At 42.8% G+C, this 23806-nt stretch overlaps 1 protein-coding gene across 1 annotated transcript in view; it reads left to right on the forward strand.

The window, feature by feature from the left end:
- Positions 1–23806, forward strand: part of LOC128686848 (uncharacterized) — a 315805-nt gene that overhangs the window by 285933 nt on the left and 6066 nt on the right. Inside the window, exons 4-6 of the mRNA XM_070091491.1 lie at positions 484–624; positions 3063–3333; positions 18939–19109. Coding sequence (XP_069947592.1) covers positions 484–624; positions 3063–3333; positions 18939–19109 — 583 coding nt within the window. The remainder of the gene's footprint in view (positions 1–483; positions 625–3062; positions 3334–18938; positions 19110–23806) is intronic.

Here is a 23806-nt window from a genome sequence, read left to right on the forward strand (position 1 = left end):
AATAAGCAGTAAGACAACTGTTCAACAACACTGGCTGGTATTTCGAGAAACATCCCACTGTTTGTATCATATCATTAGCTGTTCTTATTATTTGCTGTTTACTGAATATTTACTAAATGTTCCATTTCTGTTTAATCCAAATTTTAATAATGAAAGAAAACATTACTGGTGGTGTACACAAGGATGAAGCAGCGGGGATAAATAACATCAAGGCTAACTGCGTAGTCATATATAGGTTAGGAAAGGTTCGTCAGGAAACAGGACAAGTGTTTCCTGACACGGGTCTTAGTCATATGATGACCTGCAGCTGGAGACCGAGGCCTTCCTCTGTCATATACAGGTAATTAAAATTATGATCTACATTAAATTTAGCTCGATTTCTAATCCATTGGTAAGATAGTTCATTCCTTTATATTCCACTCAATGTCCATTCCTTGGGCGTTTTCTGTCCGTTTTTTTTTTTCAAGAGTATCTTATCTGCAGGAGGACGAGCTGAAGCTTAACAATGTGTTCTACAAGCTGGGTCGCCACGACACCAACCTGGAGGAGGTTGGCTCAGACATGGAGCGACTCTCCACAGAGACGCGGAGGATAGAAGCCAAGCTCAATCGACACGCCTTCAATGTAAGGAGAGCACCTTCGCCAGTCTTAACATTGTACAGTTAGCGTTAACTATAGTTATTGTCAACAGTTGGCTACCTTGATCTAACATTATCAGCTGATAATTTGTTAAACATATACGTGATGTTTACAAACGAGTATAAATTTCACTTGGAGATTACTATTACACAAATAACCCGCACATAGGAGAGAGAAGCTTATCACAACGTTTCTGTCCGACTTGGACTGAAACGTTGTCAACAGCCTTTCTCTCTTACCTGCGGGTTATTGTGTATTGTTCCAGTCACAGTATTGTGCCTTATGTTCATTACTAATAGTGTTACTAGGCCTATAGTGTTAATTAGGTCTATAGTGTTACTAGGCCTATAGTGTTAACTAGGCCTATAGTGTTACTGAGCCTATAGTACTTATACTCTAATAACTTCACTTGTTGTGTTTATCATATAAATTTATTAAAGATTTATTTAGAATATAACCTCCAGTATTTAATTCATTGACAAACAATTATACATGTGTACATTTAGATAACGTAGATTTTCTAGACCTGTAACTCATGGCTGGTCGCCGTTTGTAACTTGCTCAGCAATCGAAACTTTGGAGTCCAGTCCCTGGACCCATTATGTACCTCTATAATCTTTTGACTACCGCCCACAGGATGGGTATGGGGGTGCATAAAGATATTAAACTATTAAACTGGTCGCCGTGCTCATCGTTGAAAACACCAGGGTTCGACTCCCAGGCTAGGCGAGACATATTAGCAGTAGCTGTTACATCTATTACCCCTGCTCATCCAGCATTAAATAGATACTTGATGTGGAAAATTACATTTACCTGGATGTAACTCATAAGGCACATACCAGTAAATGGTAACAAAGATAATTATTATTTATCAAAGTTACATAGACAAGTAGGAATTTTGGGACACCTAGGTCGCAAAAAATGTCCCCCTTCGATACCTACAACTGTCTTATCCACAAGTTGCTCTAGACCTATATTAATTGCACCAGGAATTCTGGTAAACATTATTATAAATTTGTGGACTGTTTGTTAAAATTAATAAATGATTACATATACACATTTATGTAACAGAAGCAGAATTTATAAGCATAACACTCACCAATTAGTCTGGAGATTACTGTGTATCATACTCAAAACCCCCCCTGTCTACATTTATGAAGAATTTACTGGCCAGAACTTCTAAACATAAACATAGACACTTAGCTGGGGTTCCTGGAGCTGTCCTGTCCATCTGCTTAATGTTCATGTTATGCAGGACTGCACATCCAACAATTTCGGCTCCTATTTGAGAGGTTTTAAGCCCAATATAACCCCTAGAGTGACGAAAATTGTGCACATTACATTAGCGTGCCTGTACCACATTCAAAAAAACAATGGCGTCTCTCCCTGCTCCTCAGTGCAGGCGCAGAGCTTCCCTCTCGATTATCTTTTAAAAATACACTTTAGAACAATAGTAATGAATTAATCAGGTTTATTTACACAGCATAATGAGACACACAAACAACGCTGCTTACACCAGCATGCTCCTCTCCAGTATACTCACAATCAACAGTATAGCGATAAACTGAACACTTTTCGGTCTACTAGTAACCTTCTTCAGATGCTGCATTTATTCTGCAACCCATTATCTTAACTCCTTAAGCATCTATGTGGATTTCTCATATAAAGTTTGGGTTAGGTTACTTTGTCCTCTGGCCACAAAATACATCCAGTTATACCCCAGTTTAAGAAATAAAGATAAGATAAATGCAGGAATAGAAAACGAGCTGTCACTGAGCATGGTAGACATTACAATTTCATATTTTTACTGTTTAAGATGTCTTCATCAGTTTCCCATTTGTCTTTACAACGGGGAAATGATGACTGTGATTAAGATGACGGGTTGTACTGTACAGTGTGACTTACTTTACTGCTCATACAGAATGTGTATAATTCACTCACCTGGTAGTAAGTAGGTAACTGAGTGATAGTTGACTGTTGGGATACACTTGTTGGGAGGGGGAGTGAAGGGGAGACATAGAAGTACAGCCTCTCCTCACTTACCGACGTACTCGTTTACCGACAAGTCGGACTTACGACGGGCTCTCTGACCAGTATGCATACCTAAATAATGAATATTAGAGCTGATTTTTTTCTTCTCTATTTATTGCAATATACAGTACACTACTGTATGAACATTTAAAAATATACCAGAAATGTAAAGGGTACAAAGATGACATTAAAATAATATCGAAGATGGTTCACACATACCCACTACCATTATAGTATGCTCCTCACTTAGCGACGAATTCGTTTACCGACGTGGTCTTAGGAATGTAACTCCATCGTTAAATGAGGAAAGGCTGTATAAAATAACTATGGCTGGATGGTATAAAACATGAGCTTCAACATTTATTTGTTTAATATAGACACCTCCTCGGTAGGTTGATTTCCTGCGGCGTCGTATGGAAGGGCTGGAGCAGAACTCAGAGTCCGGGCAGACAGTGGAGGTGCAAGTGGCAGCAGTGAGAGCCATTGTCAACCGTCTTGATGACCGTCTCACTGACGCTCTGGCACGTCTCGGACTGGTGGAGAACACCACCAAGACTCTTGAGAAACGTTCAGCTCCATATTACGAAGACTTTCACGACCCATTTATCATGGCTGCTGCTGTTCGTCCACCCACCCTGACTGTCTACCCATCTCCCAAGCAAGGTGACACAAACGCACACTTCTTATGTACTGATTGTTCCATCAAGCATGACAAAACGGAGGAATAACATTTTTATTTTTATTAACATACAGGCAGTTTCCCACCAAGGAAGGGTAGCCCGAAAAGAAAAACTTTATCATTCACTCCATCACTATCTTGCCAGTGATGCGCTTACACTACAATTATAAAACTACAACATTAACACCCCTCCTTCACAGTGCAGACACTGTACTTCATATCTCCAGGACTCAAGTCCGGCCTGCTGGTTTCCCTGAATCTGTTCATAAATGTTACCTTACTCACACTCCAACAGCATGTCAAGTCATAAAAACCATTTGTCTCCATTCTTTCCTAACACGCTCATGCATGCTTGCTGGTGGTCCAAGACCCTCACACACAAAACCTTGTTGACCCCTCCCTCCAATCTTTCCTAGGCTGATCCCTACCCCGCCTTCAGTCCACAACAGATTTATACACTCTCGAAATTGTTCTATTTCGTTCCATCCTCTCCACATGTTCGAACCACCACTACAACCTCTCGTCAGCCCTTTTGAGACCTATACCCACTCTGCTTGAGGTATCCCAGCAAGTGAGCATGTCTCCGGTGTTATCCCAGTGCTTAACAGAATAGGGAATAGCATATGGAGGTACAAATAAAAATGGGAACTATGGCTATAGTTTACCTAATAACATAAATGGGCTAGAATACAACATATCCTGATGGACATTTACATAATATAACAATTGACCCATGAGACTTATTACCAGGGGGAAGGGTAGATGTTATCAGTAACATGGACTAGTACTTACTCTTAATTCACCGACCAGCTGACCCGAGATTCGGAATGGAAATATAAACACATATGCAGTATAATGTGATCCTTTGTTGACTACGTTTCGCCCACACAGTGGGCTTTTTCAAGTCACAAACAGATCTGTTTGTATACTGCATATGTGTTTATATTTCCATTGTGTCGGTATTTTATACCATTTATTTCCATTGACCCGAGATTCCCAATGTGTGGTCCACTACACACGCGGCTGTCCAGAGCTCTTGCTCCCCTGACCTGTCACCAACAACCTCCTTTCTCAACTGTTCCCTGGTCTTATATGGTGGTCAAAGTACCCCTCCACAATGGGGTGTGCACCACGTGATATGACCTGACGCTGAGGTCTGATGCCGTCAAGAACAAAAGACCTCAGACATGGGCATGTCTACCTGACATTTTCCAAGGCAGGTGTAACCATATAATTAGGTCTCCCTAGAGACCTCACAAGCCCATCTGAACTGCATCACATCCCCCTTTCTCCCCCAGTTTAAAATATCTGAGAACTAGGACAATTTGTTCTAAGTTATTAGACTATTTTAATCCTAACCCTTTAATTCTATTACAATACAACAGCAAATAATATGAATTCACACAGATCAGTAGGTTTAATAAATTCTAGCACAAGAAACGAATAACAATGACTGGTGCGAAACCTCCTTATCCGTCATATCTCCTTAAAACTAAATATCGGGCTCCAGTGCCTTCCTGTACTCTACTAGAAATAAACTAGCTCCTGTAGTCACCCTCGCTAATTAACCATTGAGCCAAACCTCGTAAGGTTTTCCTGGCGTAGAAAACAGCTCCAGCGGGTATTATTCCTTAAAGTACTTGCAACTGAACCATTACACGACCACAATGTCGCATTTTTCTTGCACCCTTCCACGACCATTCGTGACAAGGCAGGAATCGCAACCAGGACCCATCATTATCCCATTTCTAGGAACTAAAAGAAAACCTCCCATCCCTCACATAAATGAATCCTCTTCTGACGGCGAGCCGATTGGTGTTTACAGTTCTCCACCTGAAAAGAAAATACATCCTATCTCTACGGTGATCCCTCCCAGCAAGGAGCTACCTCATATAATATACAACACATATATGTCCCAACAGCTGACATAACATAGATCATCCCCTAGCAGTAGAGGTACCATACTAATACCACTCTAATCATCATTTCCCAAGCTTCACTGGCTAGTAGTAAATGACACGGTTGGCTTGACTTGGGTGCAGGCTATTGACCCAGGGAGAAGCTCTCTACAAATCCTTGGGCAAGGGCGGCAGAAATATGAAGGGGTCGACGGAGGAGGACATAGGGCCATTGTGCTATACTGCAGTATTCTTGTCATCTCACCTCCAGATCTGTGTACTGCTTCTACTAGAAGAGGGGTTAGCCAGGGCTTCTGGCCGACCCTAGCACTTCCTAAATTGGGCCATGTCTCATTGTGTGGACTTCGTTGGCGTTTAGGAATGCTCATGCGGGCCCCTCTCGTTGAAAGCACAGCATCTGGGAACTTCAGGACTCAGCAAGCAGCTTATCTTCACCACGACAATACTCCTCAGGCACCAAGGCCACCCTTCATCCACTCAGCCTCACCCGTCAACTTCCACCTTTTGCATGGTGGTGGCACAAGAGCTGGCTACTGCTTTTCCTTCCTTATCAGTGATGGCATACCTGACTTCCGGTCCTTTAATCTTTCTGCTAAAATACGCTACTGGGTGTGGGTTATTTTCCTTGTCTCTTTGCATTAGGCAACCTCCTATTGCAACTGCTGAAGCGTCTGTATGTATCTCAAACTCTCTGGAAAAATCAGGGACCACTAATACCGGCTCACTTGTAAGCTCAGCCTTTAATTTTTCGTGAGCCAACTCATGTTCTTCTTTCCATACAAACTTAGCTTTCTTCTTAGTTAGATCTGTCAGTGGTGCTGCTAGCTCTGCAAAACCCTTAATTTTCCTCAATAGTCTCTGATGTGGGACCCTGTCAAAAGCCTTACTGAAGTCCATATACACAATATCATATTCATTACCATGATCTACCTCCTCAAATACCTTAGTGAAAAAAGTTAATAAATTCGTAAGGCAGGAACGCCCCTTTGTAAAACCATGCTGAGATTCGTTGATTAATTTATGCTTTTCAAGGTGGCTACGAACTGCCTCGGCAATTATTGATTCCATAAATTTTCCCACTATGGAGGTTAGGCTTATTGGTCTATAGTTCGAAGCTAAGGACCTGTCACCTGCTTTGAAAATAGGTATCACATTTGCCATTTTCCACTTATCTGGCACCATGCCAGTTTGTAGTGATATGTTGAAAAGATTAGCCAAAGGTGTGCTAAGCTCCTCTTTACATTCCTTTAGAACCCTTGCATACAGTTCATCAGGGCCTGGGGATTTGTTAGGTTTTAATTTATCTATTTGCCTAAGGACCATGTCACTTGTGACCCTAATCGTGCACAGTTTATTATCGTCCTGTTCTACATAATTTATCATTACTGGAATATCGCTGGTATCCTCCTGTGTAAAAACTGAGAGGAAGTATGTGTTAAAAATTCTACACATTTCCTTATCACTGTCAGTGAGCTGACCCGAGGAACTTTTGAGTGGGCCTATCTTGTCCCTGATCTTACTTCTGTATACCTGAAAGAATCCTTTTGGGTTAGTCTTCGATTCTCTTGCAACTTTAACCTCATAATCTCTTTTTGCTTTTCTAATTCCCTTTTTTATTTCTCTCTTTAACTGAATATATCGATTTCTTAATTGCCCCTCTCCTCTTTTGATTTGCCTATATATGCCTCTCTTTTGACCAGTCAGATATTTTAATCTATTGTTCATCCATTTAGGATCATTTTTGTTTGATCTGATTTCCCTATTTGGAACATAATTTGACTGAGCATCATATCGGCAACCATCACCACCTACCTGACCCTTAGTCAGGTCATTCCAGTTCAGCCCACCTAAGTAATTTTTCAGTCCTATGAAATCAGCCAAGCGAAAGTCAGGGACGGAGACTTGATTGCCATTATTAGGGAAACTCCATGATATATTAAAACCGAGTGAATTGTGATCACTTTCCCCAAGCTCATCATTAACCACAAGATTATTAATTAGTGTTTCCCTACTGGCAAGAACCAAGTCAAGGAGGTTATTTCCTCTAGTTGGCTCTGTCACAAACTGTTTTAAAAAACAATCCTGGATCGTATCAAGAAAGTAACCTGACTCTAAATTTCCTGTAAAATTGCTCCAGTCAATCTGTCTATAGTTGAAATCTCCCATTAGCACAACATTTTCGTATGTAGATGCCTTACGAATTTCGTCCCATAGAAGTTTACTGCACTCCTTATCAAGATTTGGGGCCCTGTAAATCACACCCAAAATTAGTTTTTCTCGGCCCTCGAGAAGCTGTAACCAAACAGATTCAGTGGCTGACGCTTCTACTTTTATATCTTGTCTAACACAACAATTTAAATTGTCTCTGACATACATCGCTACTCCACCACCCTTCCTGTTGACCCTGTCAGTGTGGAATAATTTATAGCCTTGTATGTGACATTCAGAGGGCATCTCTCTATCTTTCAGATTGAACCAGGTCTCTGTTATAGCAATAATATCTATGTTTCCTGCACTTGCAATTAATCTTAGCTCATCTATCTTATTTCTTACACTCCTGCTATTAGTATAGTAAACCTTAAGGGAGCTAGTCCCTTGCTGTCCTCTGCTGTCCCCCTTTGTTTGCTGACCTGATCTATTGTCTTTATTTATAACTTCATGCTGAATGCCTTTTATACATTTACTGATTCCAACCCTATCTCCAACTCTATCTTCTATCAGTTTAAAATCATAGGCATTTCACCAATGGCCTTCTCAATTGAGTTTGCAAGTGCTACCACCCCAGCCCCAGAGAGATGTACCCCATCCCTTGCATACATATCATGTTTGCCATAAAAGTTGTTCCAGTTGTCAATGAATGGGATTGCAAGTTCCTTGCAGTATCTGTCTAGCCAGCAATTTACACCAATTGCCCTAGACAACCATTCATTTCCTACTCCCCTTCTAGGCAAGATGCTACATATGATTGGGACCCCTCCCTCAGACTTAATGAAATCTATAGCTGACCTGTACTTACCTAGCAGCTCTTCTCTCCTACCCTTCCCAATATCATTTCCACCAGCACTGAGACAAATAATGGGCTTGTTCCCATTACCTGACATGATATTATCCAGCCTGTTAACTATGTCCCCAACACCAGCTCCAGGGAAGCACACTCTATCTCTCATCTTCTTATTCCTATTACAAAAAGCACGGTCAACATATCTTACCTGAGAGTCACCAACCACAAGAATGCGCTTACCTCTGTTAGCAGGGGCAGTATTACCCTTACATTCACTGGCCACTGAAGTACATTCATCCTGAAGAACAGAGAAGCGATTTCCTACCTTCAGATCTTCACTCTTAACTTTCCTTATTCTGATTCTTCTCCCATTACTGGTTACCACTCGCCACTTGTAGCAGGTGCTGGACTGCACCTCACTGCTGGTAGCCGTTGCTACCTCCCCACCTACAGCCTCCTCACAGCGAGAGACAGACTGCACCTCACTGCTAGAAGCCTCATTCCCCACAACTCCAGCCACCTCACACTCTCTCCCAGACCCATTGAGGTGGACCTTCAGCCTCCTAATCTCCTCCTGGAGAAGCAAGACCTCCTCCTTCAACTCTCCAACCTCAATTTTTAAAACACTGCAGAAGCAAGCCATGCTTTGTAACCGTCCACGCTAATCCCAAAGCAGCTCAGGGTCTGTGATCTCACGTGACGACTGACCACTGACCACTGGTTTTACAATTACTAGTATACCTAACTTCTCAGTAACCATAGCTTCCCCTGCTGTGTCAGGTGTTCACCTGTCTAATGCTGTTCCTGTAAATACTAACCAAACACCCACACGTGTAACTACAGCTGGGGAAACATTCAATATTTCCCCGAATGGGTCCTTATCTAATATACCGGGACTCCGGACCCAACCCCAACTTCTGGGCCTCCAGCCTTCCCAGGTCAACCCTTCCCTAAGAAAGCCACTCAGCGTCCCAACGAACCCTATGACTCAGCAAAAGATTTTATCTGAGGCATCAGCTCCAGATAGAAGTGTTGGAACCTCTATGTGTGGGACAGTAATTGCTGATAGGCCATACTTTGAAAATTTGCCGAAATTTCATGTAGAAGATTTGCCGAGGAATCCCAATGAAAGAAATATCAAAGTAGAAGCTTGGATTAAAAATATTGAGGCCATTTTGTTTAATATATCTGACGAAAAAATTAAAGTTTCACTGGGATTCAGAGCAATTGTGGATAACACAGCATCCATATTTAGTCTCCCACAATTTATTAACGTAAAGAACTGGAGTAATTTCAAGGATGCTATAAGATATAGGTTCCAGACGGCAGTATCAGTTGAAAATATCCATCGATACCTGGAACAATTGCAACTGAAGGAAGGACACACTCTAAGGGACTTCAGTTGTCTGGTATGGTCCAGGGTGGAAGATGTGAACAGAACTTTAAAATATAATGCAGAACAGCTGGAGCTTTATAAAAAGCAGGTATTTTGTGAAGGGTTGCCAGTCTGGATGAGAACTAGAGTTGCTATGGTACTAGCGATTAAAACCTTCAAAGAACTAGTTCAATATGCCATGTCTCTCGAGTCCGAATATGGTAGAGACAGAAAGGGAGATAGAATTGTTGCCTCAGAGAGAGTAACACCTGAGTCACCATATGTGGCGACAACCAATAATGAGAAGAAGTATATACCCCCGCACCGCAGGACAGGCGGTGGTGGGCGTAATAAACAGAATGCTCGGAGAACTAATCAATGCTGGGAGTGTGGCGGGATTGGCCATATTAGGGCCAACTGCCCTAATTTTCGTTCCTAACGAAAGAAGAAGGTACAAGGTTAAGAAAGATAGGTCTGATAACCTTGTTACCAAAGATGAAAGATGATTAAAATAAGAGTAAATGGAAACAAATTGGTAGCTTTCATTGATAGGGGAAGTCAGGTGTCAATAATTAAGCGAGATGTATGTAATAACTGGAGGGGTTGTAAAATAAGCAAAGCTAAGAGAGATATTACTGCTGTAAATGGTAATGATATTAATGTCGAGGGACAAACGGACCTGTACTTTGAACTGGGTGAAAGTTATAAAGTTTACGTTTGTTTAGTAGTGTCTGGAGTAAGGTTTCCAGGGGACTTACTCTTAGGTATGGATTTTCTCAGAAGGTTTGACTTCCTCTTGTCGTATGGCAAAGGGAGGGGAACCAGTCGGCTGATACTGGATGAGGTTCCTTCCCAATAAAATTCATAGAACATCCCTCAATAGTAGCTTCTATGAGTAGTAGTAATAAATTATTCAAGGCACCATCTAAATCACTTTTTGAAGCGCAGTTACCTAATGTGAACTCTGCAGACGCAGATTATGCAGTTCATGTATTATATAACCAGGTATGTCCACCTAATACATTCAAATTTATTAAAGGTTCAGTGGGAAGGAAGGTCGAGCCAGGAAGTATCTTACAATTAGCGGGGAAGCTAGAATCCTTCCTGGTGCCTCATCATCTAGCCCAGGTTTCTGAGAAAAGACATATCTTAATACCAGTGATAAATCTGACAAGTAAAGCGTTAAGATTCAAGAATGGTAGAAGGTTAACATCAGCTGAGATTATCCCCAAAGACTTAATTTTTGAACCTGACTCCGTTAAGCTACCTGGCCGAGGTCAACAATGTGGAGCACTTAATACCAGAGTCCCAGAAAGGGTAGTGACACCTGCCACTCCCACCCAGAACGAAAGTAAAAGGGAAAAGACATTTAATGATGTAAATCTAAATCATTTAAAATGTTCTGAGAAGGAAATAATAAAGAATGCTTTGAGGAACTTTCCAAAGTTGTTTTCAATGGATGAAGGAGATATAGGCTTCCTGCCCCAGATTGAGCATACTATACCTACAGGTGACAGTTTACCTGTCCAAACCCGTCAATGGAGACTCCCAGAAGAGGCTAAGAGAGTAATAAGGGAGGAATGTAATACCATGCTCCAGAACGATGTAATTGAACCGAGTTCATCACCGTGGCTCTCACCTGTAGTGTTGGTAAAGAAACCAGATAACTCTTATCGGTTCTGTGTGGATTATAGGAAAGTGAATGAATTAACAATAGCTGATAGTTATCCCTTGCTCCTAATCCAGGAAATTCTTGATTCATTTGGAACAGCTAAGTATTTTTCGACTTTGGACGCTAAGTCAGCTTATTGGGCCATCACCTTTGCAGAAGAAGATAGAGAGAAGACAACATTCTCAGATGGGGTCCGATTATACCAATTTAAACGAATGCCCTACGGGTTAAAAACCGCGCCCTCTAGCTTCTAAAGAGCTATGAACTTCATCCTCAGCCCTGTGTTGGGTAGACACTCACTGGCATATCTTGATGATGTGTAGTCTACAACACAAGGGTTTCCTTGTAGTCTACAACGCAAGGGTTTCCTTGTAGTCTACAACACAAGGGTTTCCTTGTGGTCTACAACACAAGGGTTTCCTTGTAGTCTACAACACAAGGGTTTCCTTGTAGTCTACAACACAAGGGTTTCCTTGTAGTCTACAACACAAGGGTTTCCTTGTAGTCTACAACACAAGGGTTTCCTTGTAGTCTACAACACAAGGGTTTCCTTGTAGTCTACAACACAAGGGTTTCCTTGTAGTCTACAACACAAGGGTTTCCTTGTAGTCTACAACACAAGGGTTTCCTTGTAGTCTACAACACAAGGGTTTCCTTGTAGTCAACAATACAAGGGTTTCCTTGTAGTCTACAACACAAGGGTTTCCTTGTAGTCTACAACACAAGGGTTTCCTTGTAGTCTACAACACAAGGGTTTCCTTGTAGTCTACAACACAAGGGTTTCCTTGTAGTCTACAACACAAGGGTTTCCTTGTAGTCTACAACACAAGGGTTTCCTTGTAGTCTACAACACAAGGGTTTCCTTGTAGTCTACAACACAAGGGTTTCCTTGTAGTCTACAACACAAGGGTTTCCTTGTAGTCTACAACACAAGGGTTTCCTTGTAGTCTACAACACAAGGGTTTCCTTGTAGTCAACAATACAAGGGTTTCCTTGCAGTCTACAACACAAGGGTTTCATTGTAGTCTACAACACAATGGTTTCCTTGTAGTCAACAACACAAGGGTTTCCTTGTAGTCTACAACACAAGGGTTTCCTTGTGGTCTACAACACAAGGGTTTCCTTGTAGTCTACAACACAAGGGTTTCCTTGTAGTCTACAACACAAGGGTTTCCTTGTAGTCTACAACACAAGGGTTTCCTTGTAGTCTACAACACAAGGGTTTCCTTGTAGTCTACAACACAAGGGTTTCCTTGTAGTCTACAACACAAGGGTTTCCTTGTAGTCTACAACACAAGGGTTTCCTTGTAGTCAACAATACAAGGGTTTCCTTGTAGTCTACAACACAAGGGTTTCCTTGTAGTCAACAACACAAGGGTTTCCTTGTAGTCTACAACACAATGGTTTCCTTGTAGTCAACAACACAAGGGTTTCCTTGTAGTCTACAACACAAGGGTTTCCTTGTAGTCAACAACACAAGGGTTTCCTTGTAGTCAACAACACAAGGGTTTCCTTGTAGTCAACAACACAAGGGTTTCCTTGTAGTCAACAACACAAGGGTTTCCTTGTAGTCAACAACACAAGGGTTTCCTTGTAGTCAACAACACAAGGGTTTCCTTGTAGTCAACAACACAAGGGTTTCCTTGTAGTCAACAACACAAGGGTTTCCTTGTAGTCAACAACACAAGGGTTTCCTTGTAGTCAACAACACAAGGGTTTCCTTGTAGTCAACAACACAAGGGTTTCCTTGTAGTCAACAACACAAGGGTTTCCTTGTAGTCTACAACACAAGGGTTTCCTTGTAGTCAACAACACAAGGGTTTCCTTGTAGTCAACAACACAAGGGTTTCCTTGTAGTCAACAACACAAGGGTTTCCTTGTAGTCAACAACACAAGGGTTTCCTTGTAGTCAACAACACAAGGGTTTCCTTGTAGTCAACAACACAAGGGTTTCCTTGTAGTCTACAACACAAGGGTTTCCTTGTAGTCAACAACACAAGGGTTTCCTTGTAGTCAACAACACAAGGGTTTCCTTGTAGTCAACAACACAAGGGTTTCCTTGTAGTCAACAACACAAGGGTTTCCTTGTAGTCAACAACACAAGGGTTTCCTTGTAGTCAACAACACAAGGGTTTCCTTGTAGTCAACAACACAAGGGTTTCCTTGTAGTCAACAACACAAGGGTTTCCTTGTAGTCAACAACACAAGGGTTTCCTTGTAGTCTACAACACAAGGGTTTCCTTGTAGTCAACAACACAAGGGTTTCCTTGTAGTCAACAACACAAGGGTTTCCTTGTAGTCTACAACACAAGGGTTTCCTTGTAGTCAACAACACAAGGGTTTCCTTGTAGTCAACAACACAAGGGTTTCCTTGTAGTCAACAACACAAGGGTTTCCTTGTAGTCAACAACACAAGGGTTTCCTTGTAGTCAACAACACAAGGGTTTCCTTGTAGTCAACACAAGGGTTTCCTTGTAGTCAACAACACAAGGGTTTCCTTGTAGTCAACAACACAAGGGTTTCCTTGTAGTCAACAACACAAGGGTTTCCTTGTAGTCAACACAAGGGTTTCCTTGTAGTCAACAACACAAGGGTTTCCTTGTAGTCAACAACACAAGGGTTTCCTTGTAGTCAACACAAGGGTTTCCTTGTAGTCAACAACACAAGGGTTTCCTTGTAGTCAACACAAGGGTTTCCTTGTAGTGAGGATGTGAGTACTGCTCAGTCTTCACTATGTTTATGGAGTGTGTACTTTCCTAGTTGTACTCACGTAGTTATGGTTGCGGGGTCGATTCATAGATCCTGGCCCTGGCCGCTACTGGGTCGCTCTTCCTGCTCCACGAGCTTTATCATACCTCTTCTTAAAGCTATGTATGGATCCTTCCTTCACTACATCACTTCCCAGACTATTCCACTTCCTGACAACTCTGTGTTTGAAGAAATAGTTCCTAACATTCCTGTGATTCATCTCAGTCTGCAACTTCCAAGTGTGACCCCTTGTTGTTGTGTCCCATCTATGTAACATCCTGTCTCTGTCCACCTTGTCGGTTCCTCTCAGTATTTCATAAGTTGCTATCATATTCCCCCTGTTTCTCCTGTCTTCCAGTGACGTTAGGTCGATCTCCCTTAATCTTTCCTCGTAGGACATATCTCTTAGCTCCAGGACTATTCTTATTGCAAATCTTTGCACTTTCTCTAGCTTCCTTACAATCTTGGCTAAGTGTGGGTTCCAAACTGGTGTTGGATACTCCGATATGGGCCTGACGTACTCAGTATACAGGGTCATGAAAGAGTTCTTATTAAGATGTCGGAATGCTGTTCTTAGGTTTGCTAGGCGCCCGTATGCTGCAGCAGTTATTTGGTTGATGTGCGCCTCCGGAGTTGTGCTCGGTTTTATACTCACCCCAAGATCCTTTTCCTTGAGTGAGGTTTGAAGTCTCTGGCTCCCTAGAGTGTACTCCGTCTGCGGTCTTCTTTACCCTTCCCCAATCTACATGACTTTGTATTTGGTGGGGTTACATTTGGTATGTGTATGTACTCACCTAGTTGTACTCACCTAGTTGAGGTTGCGGGGGTCGAGTCCGAGCTCCTGGCCCCGCCTCTTCACTGATCGCTACTAGGTCACTCCCTCTGAACCGTGAGCTTCATCATACCTCTGCTTAAAGCTATGTATAGATCCTGCCTTCACTACATCGCTTCCCAAAGTATTCCACTTACTGACTACTCTGTGGCTGAAGAAATACTTCCTAACATCCCTGTGATTCATCTGTGTCTTCAACTTCCTACTGTGTCCCCTTGTTACTGTGTCCAATCTCTGGAACATCCTATCTTTGTCCACCTTGTCAATTCCTCTCAGTATTTTGTATGTCGTTATCATGTCCCCCCTATCTCTCCTGTCCTCCAGTGTCGTCAGGTTGATTTCCCTTAACCTCTCCTCGTAGGACATACCTCTTAGCTCTGGGACTAGTCTTGTTGCAAATCTTTGCACTTTCTCTAGTTTCTTTACGTGCTTGGCTAGGTGTGGGTTCCAAACTGGTGCCGCATACTCCAATATGGGCCTAACGTACAAGGTGTACAGGGTCCTGAACGATTCCTTATTAAGATGTCGGAAAGCTGTTCTGAGGTTTGCTAGGCGCCCATATACTGCAGCAGTTATTTGGTTGATGTGCGTTTCAGGAGATGTGCCTGGTGTTATACTCACCCCAAGATCTTTTTCCTTGAGTGAGGTTTGTAGTCTCTGGCCCCCTAGACTGTACTCCGTCTGCGGTCTTCTTTGCCCTTCCTCAATCTTCATGACTTTGCACTTGGTGGGATTGAACTCCAGGAGCCAATTGCTGGACCAGGTCTGCAGCCTGTCCAGATCCCTTTGTAGTTCTGCCTGGTCTTCGATCGAGTGAATGCTTCTCATCAACTTCACGTCATCTGCAAACAGGGACACCTCAGAGTGTGTGTGTGTGTGTGTGTGTGTGTGAGTGTGTGTGTGTGTGTGTGTGTGTGTGTGTGTGTGTGTGTGTGTGTGTGTGTGTGTGTGTGTGCGTGTGTGTGTGTGTGTATGTGTGGGTGTATGTGCGTGTGTGTGTGTGTGTGTGTGTGTGTGTGTGTGTGTGTGTGTGTGTGTGTGTGTGTGTGTGTGTGCGTGTGTGTGTGTGTGTATGTGTGGGTGTATGTGCGTGTGTGTGTGTGTGTGTGTGTGTGTGTGTGTGTGTGTGTGTGTGTGTGTGTGTGTGTGTACTCACCTAATTGTACTCACCTAATTGTGGTTGCAGGGGTCGAGACTCAGCTCCTGGCCCCGCCTCTTCACTGATCGCTACTGGGTCCTCTCTCTCTCTGCTTCCTGAGCTTTGTCGTACCTCTTCTTAAAACTATGTATGGTTCCTGCCTCCACTACTTCACTTGCTAGGCTATTCCACTTCCTGACAACTCTATGACTGAAGAAATACTTCCTAACGTCCCTGTGACTCGTCTGAGTCTTCAGCTTCCAGTTGTGACCCCTTGTCCCTGTGTCCCCTCTCTGGAACATCCTATCTCTGTCCACCTTGTCTATTCCCCGCAGTATCTTGTATGTCGTTATCATGTCTCCCCTGACCCTTCTGTCCTCCAGTGTCGTCAGTCCGATTTCCCTTAACCTTTCCTCGTACGACATTCCCTTGAGCTCTGGGACTAGCCTTGTTGCAAACCTTTGTACTTTCTCTAACTTCTTGACGTGCTTGACCAGGTGTGGGTTCCAGACTGGTGCTGCATACTCCAGTATGAGCCTAACATACACAGTGTACAGTGTCTTGAACGATTCCTTATTAAGGTATCGGAACGCTATTCTCAGGTTTGCCAGGCGCCCGTATGCTGCAGCGGTTATTTGGTTGATGTGTGCCTCCGGTGATGTGCTCGGTGTTATGGTCACCCCAAGGTCTTTCTCCCTGAGTGAGGTCTGTAGTCTTTGTCCACCTAGCCTATACTCTGTCTGCGGTCTTCTTTGCCCCTCCCCAATCTTCATGACTTTGCATTTGGCTGGATTGAATACGAGAAGCCAGTTACTGGACCACATGTCCAGCCTCTCCAGGTCTCTTTGCAGTCCTGCCTCATCCTCGTCCGATTTGATTCTTCTCATCAACTTCACGTCATCTGCGAACAGGGACACTTCAGAGTCTATTCCTTCCATCATGTCGTTCACATATATCAAAAATAGCACTGGTCCTAGAACTGACCCCTGTGGGACCCCGCTCGTAACAGGCGCCCACTGTGATACCTCTTCACGTACCATGACTCGTTGCTGCCTCCCTGTCAGGTATTCCCTTATCCATTGCAGTGCCCTCCCTTTTACATGCGCCTGATCCTCCAGCTTCTGCACTAATCTCTTGTGGGGAACTGTGTCAAAGGCCTTCCTGCAGTCTAGGAAAACGCAATCTACCCACTCCTCTCTCTCGTGTCTTACTTCTGTTACCTTGTCATAAAACTCCAGGAGGTCTGTGATACAAGATTTGCCTTCCATGAACCCATGCTGGTTTTCATTTATAATCTTGTTCCTTTCCAGGTGTTCGACCACTCTCCTCCTGATAATCTTCTCCATGACTTTGCACACAATACATGTCAGAGACACAGGTCTGTTTAGTGCCTCGTTTCTGTTTCCTTTCTTAAATATGGGGACTACATTAGCTGTCTTCCATTTCTCAGGTAGTTGCCCAGTTTCAAGGGATGTGTTGAAAATTGTGGTTAGAGGCACGCACAGCATCTCTGCTCCTTCTCTAAGGACCCAAGGGGGGATGTTGTCCGGTCCCATCGCCTTTGAGGTGTCAAGGTCACTTAAGAGCTTCTTCACCTCCTCCTCAGTTGTTCGTATGTCATCCAACACTTGTTGGTATATTCCCTCTTGATGTTCCCTTCTGTGCTGTCTTCCCACAGCCCTTCCTGTCTCTACTGTAAAAACTTCCTTAAATCTCCTGTTCAGCTCCTCACATACCTCCTGATCATTTCTTGTGAGTTCTCCACCTTCTGTCCTTAATCTGATCACCTGGTCTTTGACTGTTGTCTTCCTCCTGATGTGGCTATACAACAGTTTCGGGTCAGTCTTGATTCTCGATGCTATGTCATTTTCATACTGTCGTTGGGCCTCCCTCCTTACCTGTGCGTACTCATTCCTGGCTCTGCGACTGATCTCCCTATTTTCGTGTGTTCTCTGCCTTCTGTACTTTTTCCATTCTCTATTGCATTTTGTTTTTGCCTCCTTACACTGTCGGGTAAACCAGGGGCTTGTTCTGGTCTTCCCGTTGTTACTGTTGCCCTTGGGAATAAACCTTTCCACTGCCTCCTTGCATATTGTTGTTACATATTCCATCATTTCATTTACTGGCTTTCCTGCCAGTTCTCTGTCCCACTGGACCTCCCGCAGGAAGTTCCTCAACCCTATGTGTGTGTGTGTGTGTGTGTGTGTGTGTGTGTGTGTGTGTGTGTGTGTGTGTGTGTGTGTGTGTGTGTGTGTGTGTGTGTGTGTGTGTGTGTGTATATGTGTGTGTGTGTGTGTGAGTGTGTGTGTGTGTGTGTGTGTGCGTGTGTGTGTGTGTGTGTGTGTGTGTGTGTGTATGTGCGTGAGTGTGTGTGTGTGTGTGTGTGTGTATGTGTGTGTGTGTGTGAGTGTGTGTGTGTGTGTATGTGCGTGTGTGTGTGCGAGTGTGTGTGTGTGTGTGTGTGTGTGTGTGTGTGTGTGTGTGTTTAAGACGAGCTAGTAAAGAAAGAGAATGGATGGGGACATCACCCGTGATGTTTACATATTTCAGCATCGTCACTGTAACCAATCAGCCACAGAGATTCCTCAGTGCTAGGATATTCGGCTTTTTGTTCATAATATTTACATTGTTATTTTGTAACATGTGTAACAGTAGTAGGACGTGGTGTGAAAGATCTACATGTTTACCAGGCAGAAATTAAACACAATTATGGAGACTTTCCCTTCACGCTCGTATTACAGAATTTCTGAGATCACTACAAGTTACCATACATGTTGTAATGGTAATTTATGGAGCTAACTTCTATATTAAATGGAAAAAGAACTGTCAGTAACGGCAAATGTAGAAATGGCACTTAGTAAATACGGTAATAAGAATATCCCTTTTTATTTTAACTACTGACAGAGTCGTGTCGGCTGGACTATGAGAAGGTGGGACTTGGGTGTTACTGGTTTGGTGGAGACGAACTGACGTACCCAGAGGCTGTGGCAGCTTGTGTGAACCATGGTGGTCAACTGCTCACTCTTCCAGCCCCGGGCACTCAACTGGACCTGCTAATTGCTCGCTTGCACCAAGGTAAGCACTCACCTGGTTGAGAAATTATTCACATGTGCAACACTTGGGTATCTTTACTGAAGAAATGTTTCGCTAGACAATGGCTTCATCAGTCCAAGGCAAAGAAGAATGGTGAAGATCAGGAGTTTGAAGTAATCAGTCCCTGCTATGTGCAGCAAATGGTATGTGCAGGTACTCTAAGATCAAAGTTGTAGAGGTCATTTCACATCTCTGGTGGCAATGGGGCAGTACCTAGGCACTGCCCATGACTATGGGGGCAGTACCCAGACAGAGCTCATGGCCATGGGGCAGCACCCAGGCACCACCCATGACTGTAGAGCAGTACCCAGGGACAGCCCATGATCATGAGGCAGTACCCGTTCACCGCCCAAGACCATGGGGCAGTACCCATTCACCGCCCATGGCCAATTGGCAGTACCCAGGCACCGCCCATAACTATGAGGCAGTACCCAGTAACTGATCATGGTCATGGGGCAGTACCCAGGCACCGCCCATGGCCATGGGGCAGTACCCAGGCACCACCCATATCCATGGGTCAGTACTCAGGTACCGCCCATGACTATGAGGCAGTACTCAGGCACTGCTGATGGCCATGGGGCAGTACCCAGGCACAGCCCATGATTATGGGGCAGTACCCAGGCACAGCTCATGGCCATGGGGCAGTACCCAGGCAACACCCATGGCCATGGGGCAGTACCCAGGCACCACCCATGACCATGGGGCAGTACCCAGGCACCACTCATGACCATGGGGCAGTACCCAGGCACCACCCATGACCATGGGGCAGAACCCAGGCACCACCCATGACCATGGGGCAGTACCCAGGCACCACCCATGACCATGGGGCAGTACTCAGGCACCACCCATGACCATGGGGCAGTACTCAGGCACCACCCATGACCATGGGGCAGTACCCAGGCACCACCCATGACCATGGGGCAGAACCCAGGCACCACCCATGACCATGGGGCAGTACCCAGGCACCACCCATGACCATGGGGCAGTACTCAGGCACCACCCATGACCATGGGGCAGTACTCAGGCACCACCCATGACCATGGGGCAGTACCCAGGCACCACCCATGACCATGGGGCAGTACTCAGGCACCACCCATGGCCATGGGGCAGTACCCAGGCACAGTTCATGGCCATGAGGCAGTACCCAGACACCGCCCATGGCCATGGGGCAGTACTCAGGCACCGCCCATGACCATGGGGCAGTACCCAGGCACCACCCATGACCATGGGGCAGTACTCAGGCACCACCCATGGCCATGGGGCAGTACCCAGGCACAGTTCATGGCCATGGGGCAGTACCCAGACACCGCCCATGGCCATGGGGTAGTACCCAGGCACGGCCCATGACCATGGGGCAGTACCCAGGCACCGCCCATGGCCATGAGGCAGTTATGATGTAAGCATCAGTGAGTCAGCCTGTGTTGCCTGGCATCATTTCTACTCACTAAACCTATCAGAGCAGTTGTGTATTAAATCCAGTATCCCTAAATGCAGTATCCCTAAATGCAGTATCCCTAAATGCAGTATCCCCAGTGTCCTTAAATCCAGTATCCCTAAAGCCAGTATCCCTAAAGCCAGTATCCCCAAATCCAGTATCCCAAAATCCAGTATCCCTAAATCCAGTATCCCTAAATCCAGTATCCCTAAATCCAGTATCTCTAAATCCAGTATCCCTAAATCCAGTATCCCTAAATCCAGCATCCCTAAATCCAGTATCTCTAAATCCAATATCCCTAAATCCAGTATCCCTAAATCCAGTATCCCTAAATCCAGTATCCCTAAATCCAGTATCCCCAGTATCCTTAAATCCAGTATCCCTAAAGCCAGTATCCCTTAAATCCAGAATTCCTAAATCCAGTATCCCCAGTATCCTTAAATCCAGTATCCCTAAAGGCAGTATTCCTAAAGCTAATATCCCCAAATCCAGTATCCTTAAATCCAGTATCCCTAAATCCAGTATACCTAAATCCAGTATCCCTAAATCCAGTATACCTTAATCCAGTATCCCTAAAGCCAGTATCCCTAAATCCAGTATCCCTAAATGCAGTATCCCTAAATCCAGTATCCCTAAATCCAGTATCCCAAAATGCAGTATCTCCATATTAATTAAGGTAAGTCATGCACAACACAACAATCAATATTAATTAAGGTAAGTCATGCACAACACAACAGTCAATATTAATAAGGTAAGTCATGCACAACACAACAATCAATATTAATAAGGTAAGTCATGCACAACACAACAATCAATATTAATAAGGTAAGTCATGCACAACACAACAGTCAATATTAATAAGGTAAGTCATGCACAACACAACAGTCAATATTAATAAGGTAAGTCATGCACAACACAACAGTCAATATTAATTAAGGTAAGTCATGCACAAAACAACAGTCAATATTAATAAGGTAAGTCATGCACAACACAACAGTCAATATTAATAAGGTAAGTCATGCACAACACAACAGTCAATATTAATAAGGTAAGTCATGCACAACACAACAGTCAATATTAATAAGGTAAGTCATGCACAACACAACAGTCAATATTAATAAGGTAAGTCATGCACAACACAACAGTCAATATTAATAAGGTAAGTCATGCACAACACAACAGTCAATATTAATAAGGTAAGTCATGCACAACACAACAGTCAATATTAATAAGGTAAGTCATGCACAACACAACAGTCAATATTAATAAGGTAAGTCATGCACAACACAACAGTCAATATTAATAAGGTAAGTCATGCACAACACAACAGTCAATATTAATAAGGTAAGTCATGCACAACACAACAGTCAATAAAGACACAAAGTGATGATCATGTAGGAACAAATTTAACTATTTTATGGGAACAATTGTATGGAATTTTTATTCCCATTAAATCACATTAAACCAATTTGGGTTGTCGTATTCTGGACACTTCAGTGTTTTATGTCTGATGCATCACATGTCCAGGTTTATGACCATTAAGTTTGTGGGGGGGGGAATTGGTCATAATTAAATACTTAAGACATTTGGAATCGCTGAAATCCATGACAAACTGGAGAATGACTCTTCCGATCAGCTTCAAACTTTCACCTCTGTTGTGGCTTCTTGTTCTCAAGAATTACACCATTACTGGATGGTTTAATTCTTAGTTTGTCAATATTATTGAATATATATTGTTATTTACGTTCACTGACTAAAGAATGACTCGTCTTATTGGCTTCAAACTATTAAAGTCCTTCCATAAGAAGATTTACACACAGTAAATTTACACAGTTTAGTTGCAAATTTGAAATTTTAATAATAATTGAAATTTGAGCAATTACTAGAGAATGCTTTTTCTGACTGGGTTCAAACTTTCAGCACTTGTGGGTTTGTAAGAAAAATTGATCTTCACTTTAAGCTGCATAAATTTCTATTTGCAATTTTTATTAATTTTAATTTCTTGTAATAACTAGAGAATGCCTCTTCTGATCGGCGTTAAACCCTAAATGCTGGTGGATATTCATGGGTGATAATGGCTGCCAGTTTACCACTTTTTTAAGTAATTTTAGCTGATTTACTTAAAACTTAAATATATTATTCTTATGGGACTGTGGAGAATTTTAAGTAGAATATAAAAGAAAACCAAAAAATATATATATAAATAAATATATTATGGCGTTAAAATTATCGACTGTAGTGACCCTTTAGATTTTTTTTTTCCTCCATGAAATATTGTTTATAACTAAAGAATGACTTACTCAGTCGGCTTCACACTTTTATGGGATGTGTACTGTATCAAGGACAAGATTCACGGACCATGTACGTGCCTGGGTAACTTATGAACAATGTTACATAACGAATTTCCAAATTTTGTTTGTGTATAACTGGAGAATGACTCTTCAGATCAGCTTCAAACTTTCAACATTAGTTTATCTTCCTGAGAGCGAGATATTTCATTGTAGTGGCCTTTGTAGGCTCTAATTTGCCCACTTCATTAATATATATTTGTAATATCACACATACTAAACAGATTTCTCGACATATTATTTACCTACAGTACATTAATTTCCATATTTTTTGTTTAACAAGTACAGAATTATTTAATTTATTCAGAATCCACAACAAATATTAAAGATAATCTGAATTTATTGTGGAGTAAATAATAATAATAATAATAATAATAATAATAATAATAATAATAATAATAATAATAATAATAATAATAATAACCCAGGTACCCATTTTACTAATGGGTGAATATAGACAACCGGTGTAAAGAAACACGCCCAATTTTTCCACCCTTGCAGCGAATCAAACCCGGACCCTCACCGTGTGAAGCGGAAGCTTTTGCCACCAGGTCACGGGCCATTAACTTCGGTCTAAGTGAAGTTTGAGACACTGATCACTGACTGATATTTTCTTAAGTAATTATTTAAATTTAATTCTAGGAGGTCCGTCTGATATTATTACCGAGTGAATGTTTTAATGTTAATACATGTACATACATCACCTGAACATGTTTGTACATGTACACACATCACCTGAACATGTATATGCATGCACATACATCACCTGCACATGTATATACATGCACATACATCACCTGCACATGTATATACATGCACATACATCACCTGAACATGTATATACATGCACATACATCACCTGAACATGTATATACATGTACACACATCACCTGCAC

Source organism: Cherax quadricarinatus, chromosome 35 (assembly GCF_038502225.1).
Source record: "Cherax quadricarinatus isolate ZL_2023a chromosome 35, ASM3850222v1, whole genome shotgun sequence".
Lineage (NCBI taxonomy): Eukaryota > Metazoa > Arthropoda > Malacostraca > Decapoda > Parastacidae > Cherax > Cherax quadricarinatus.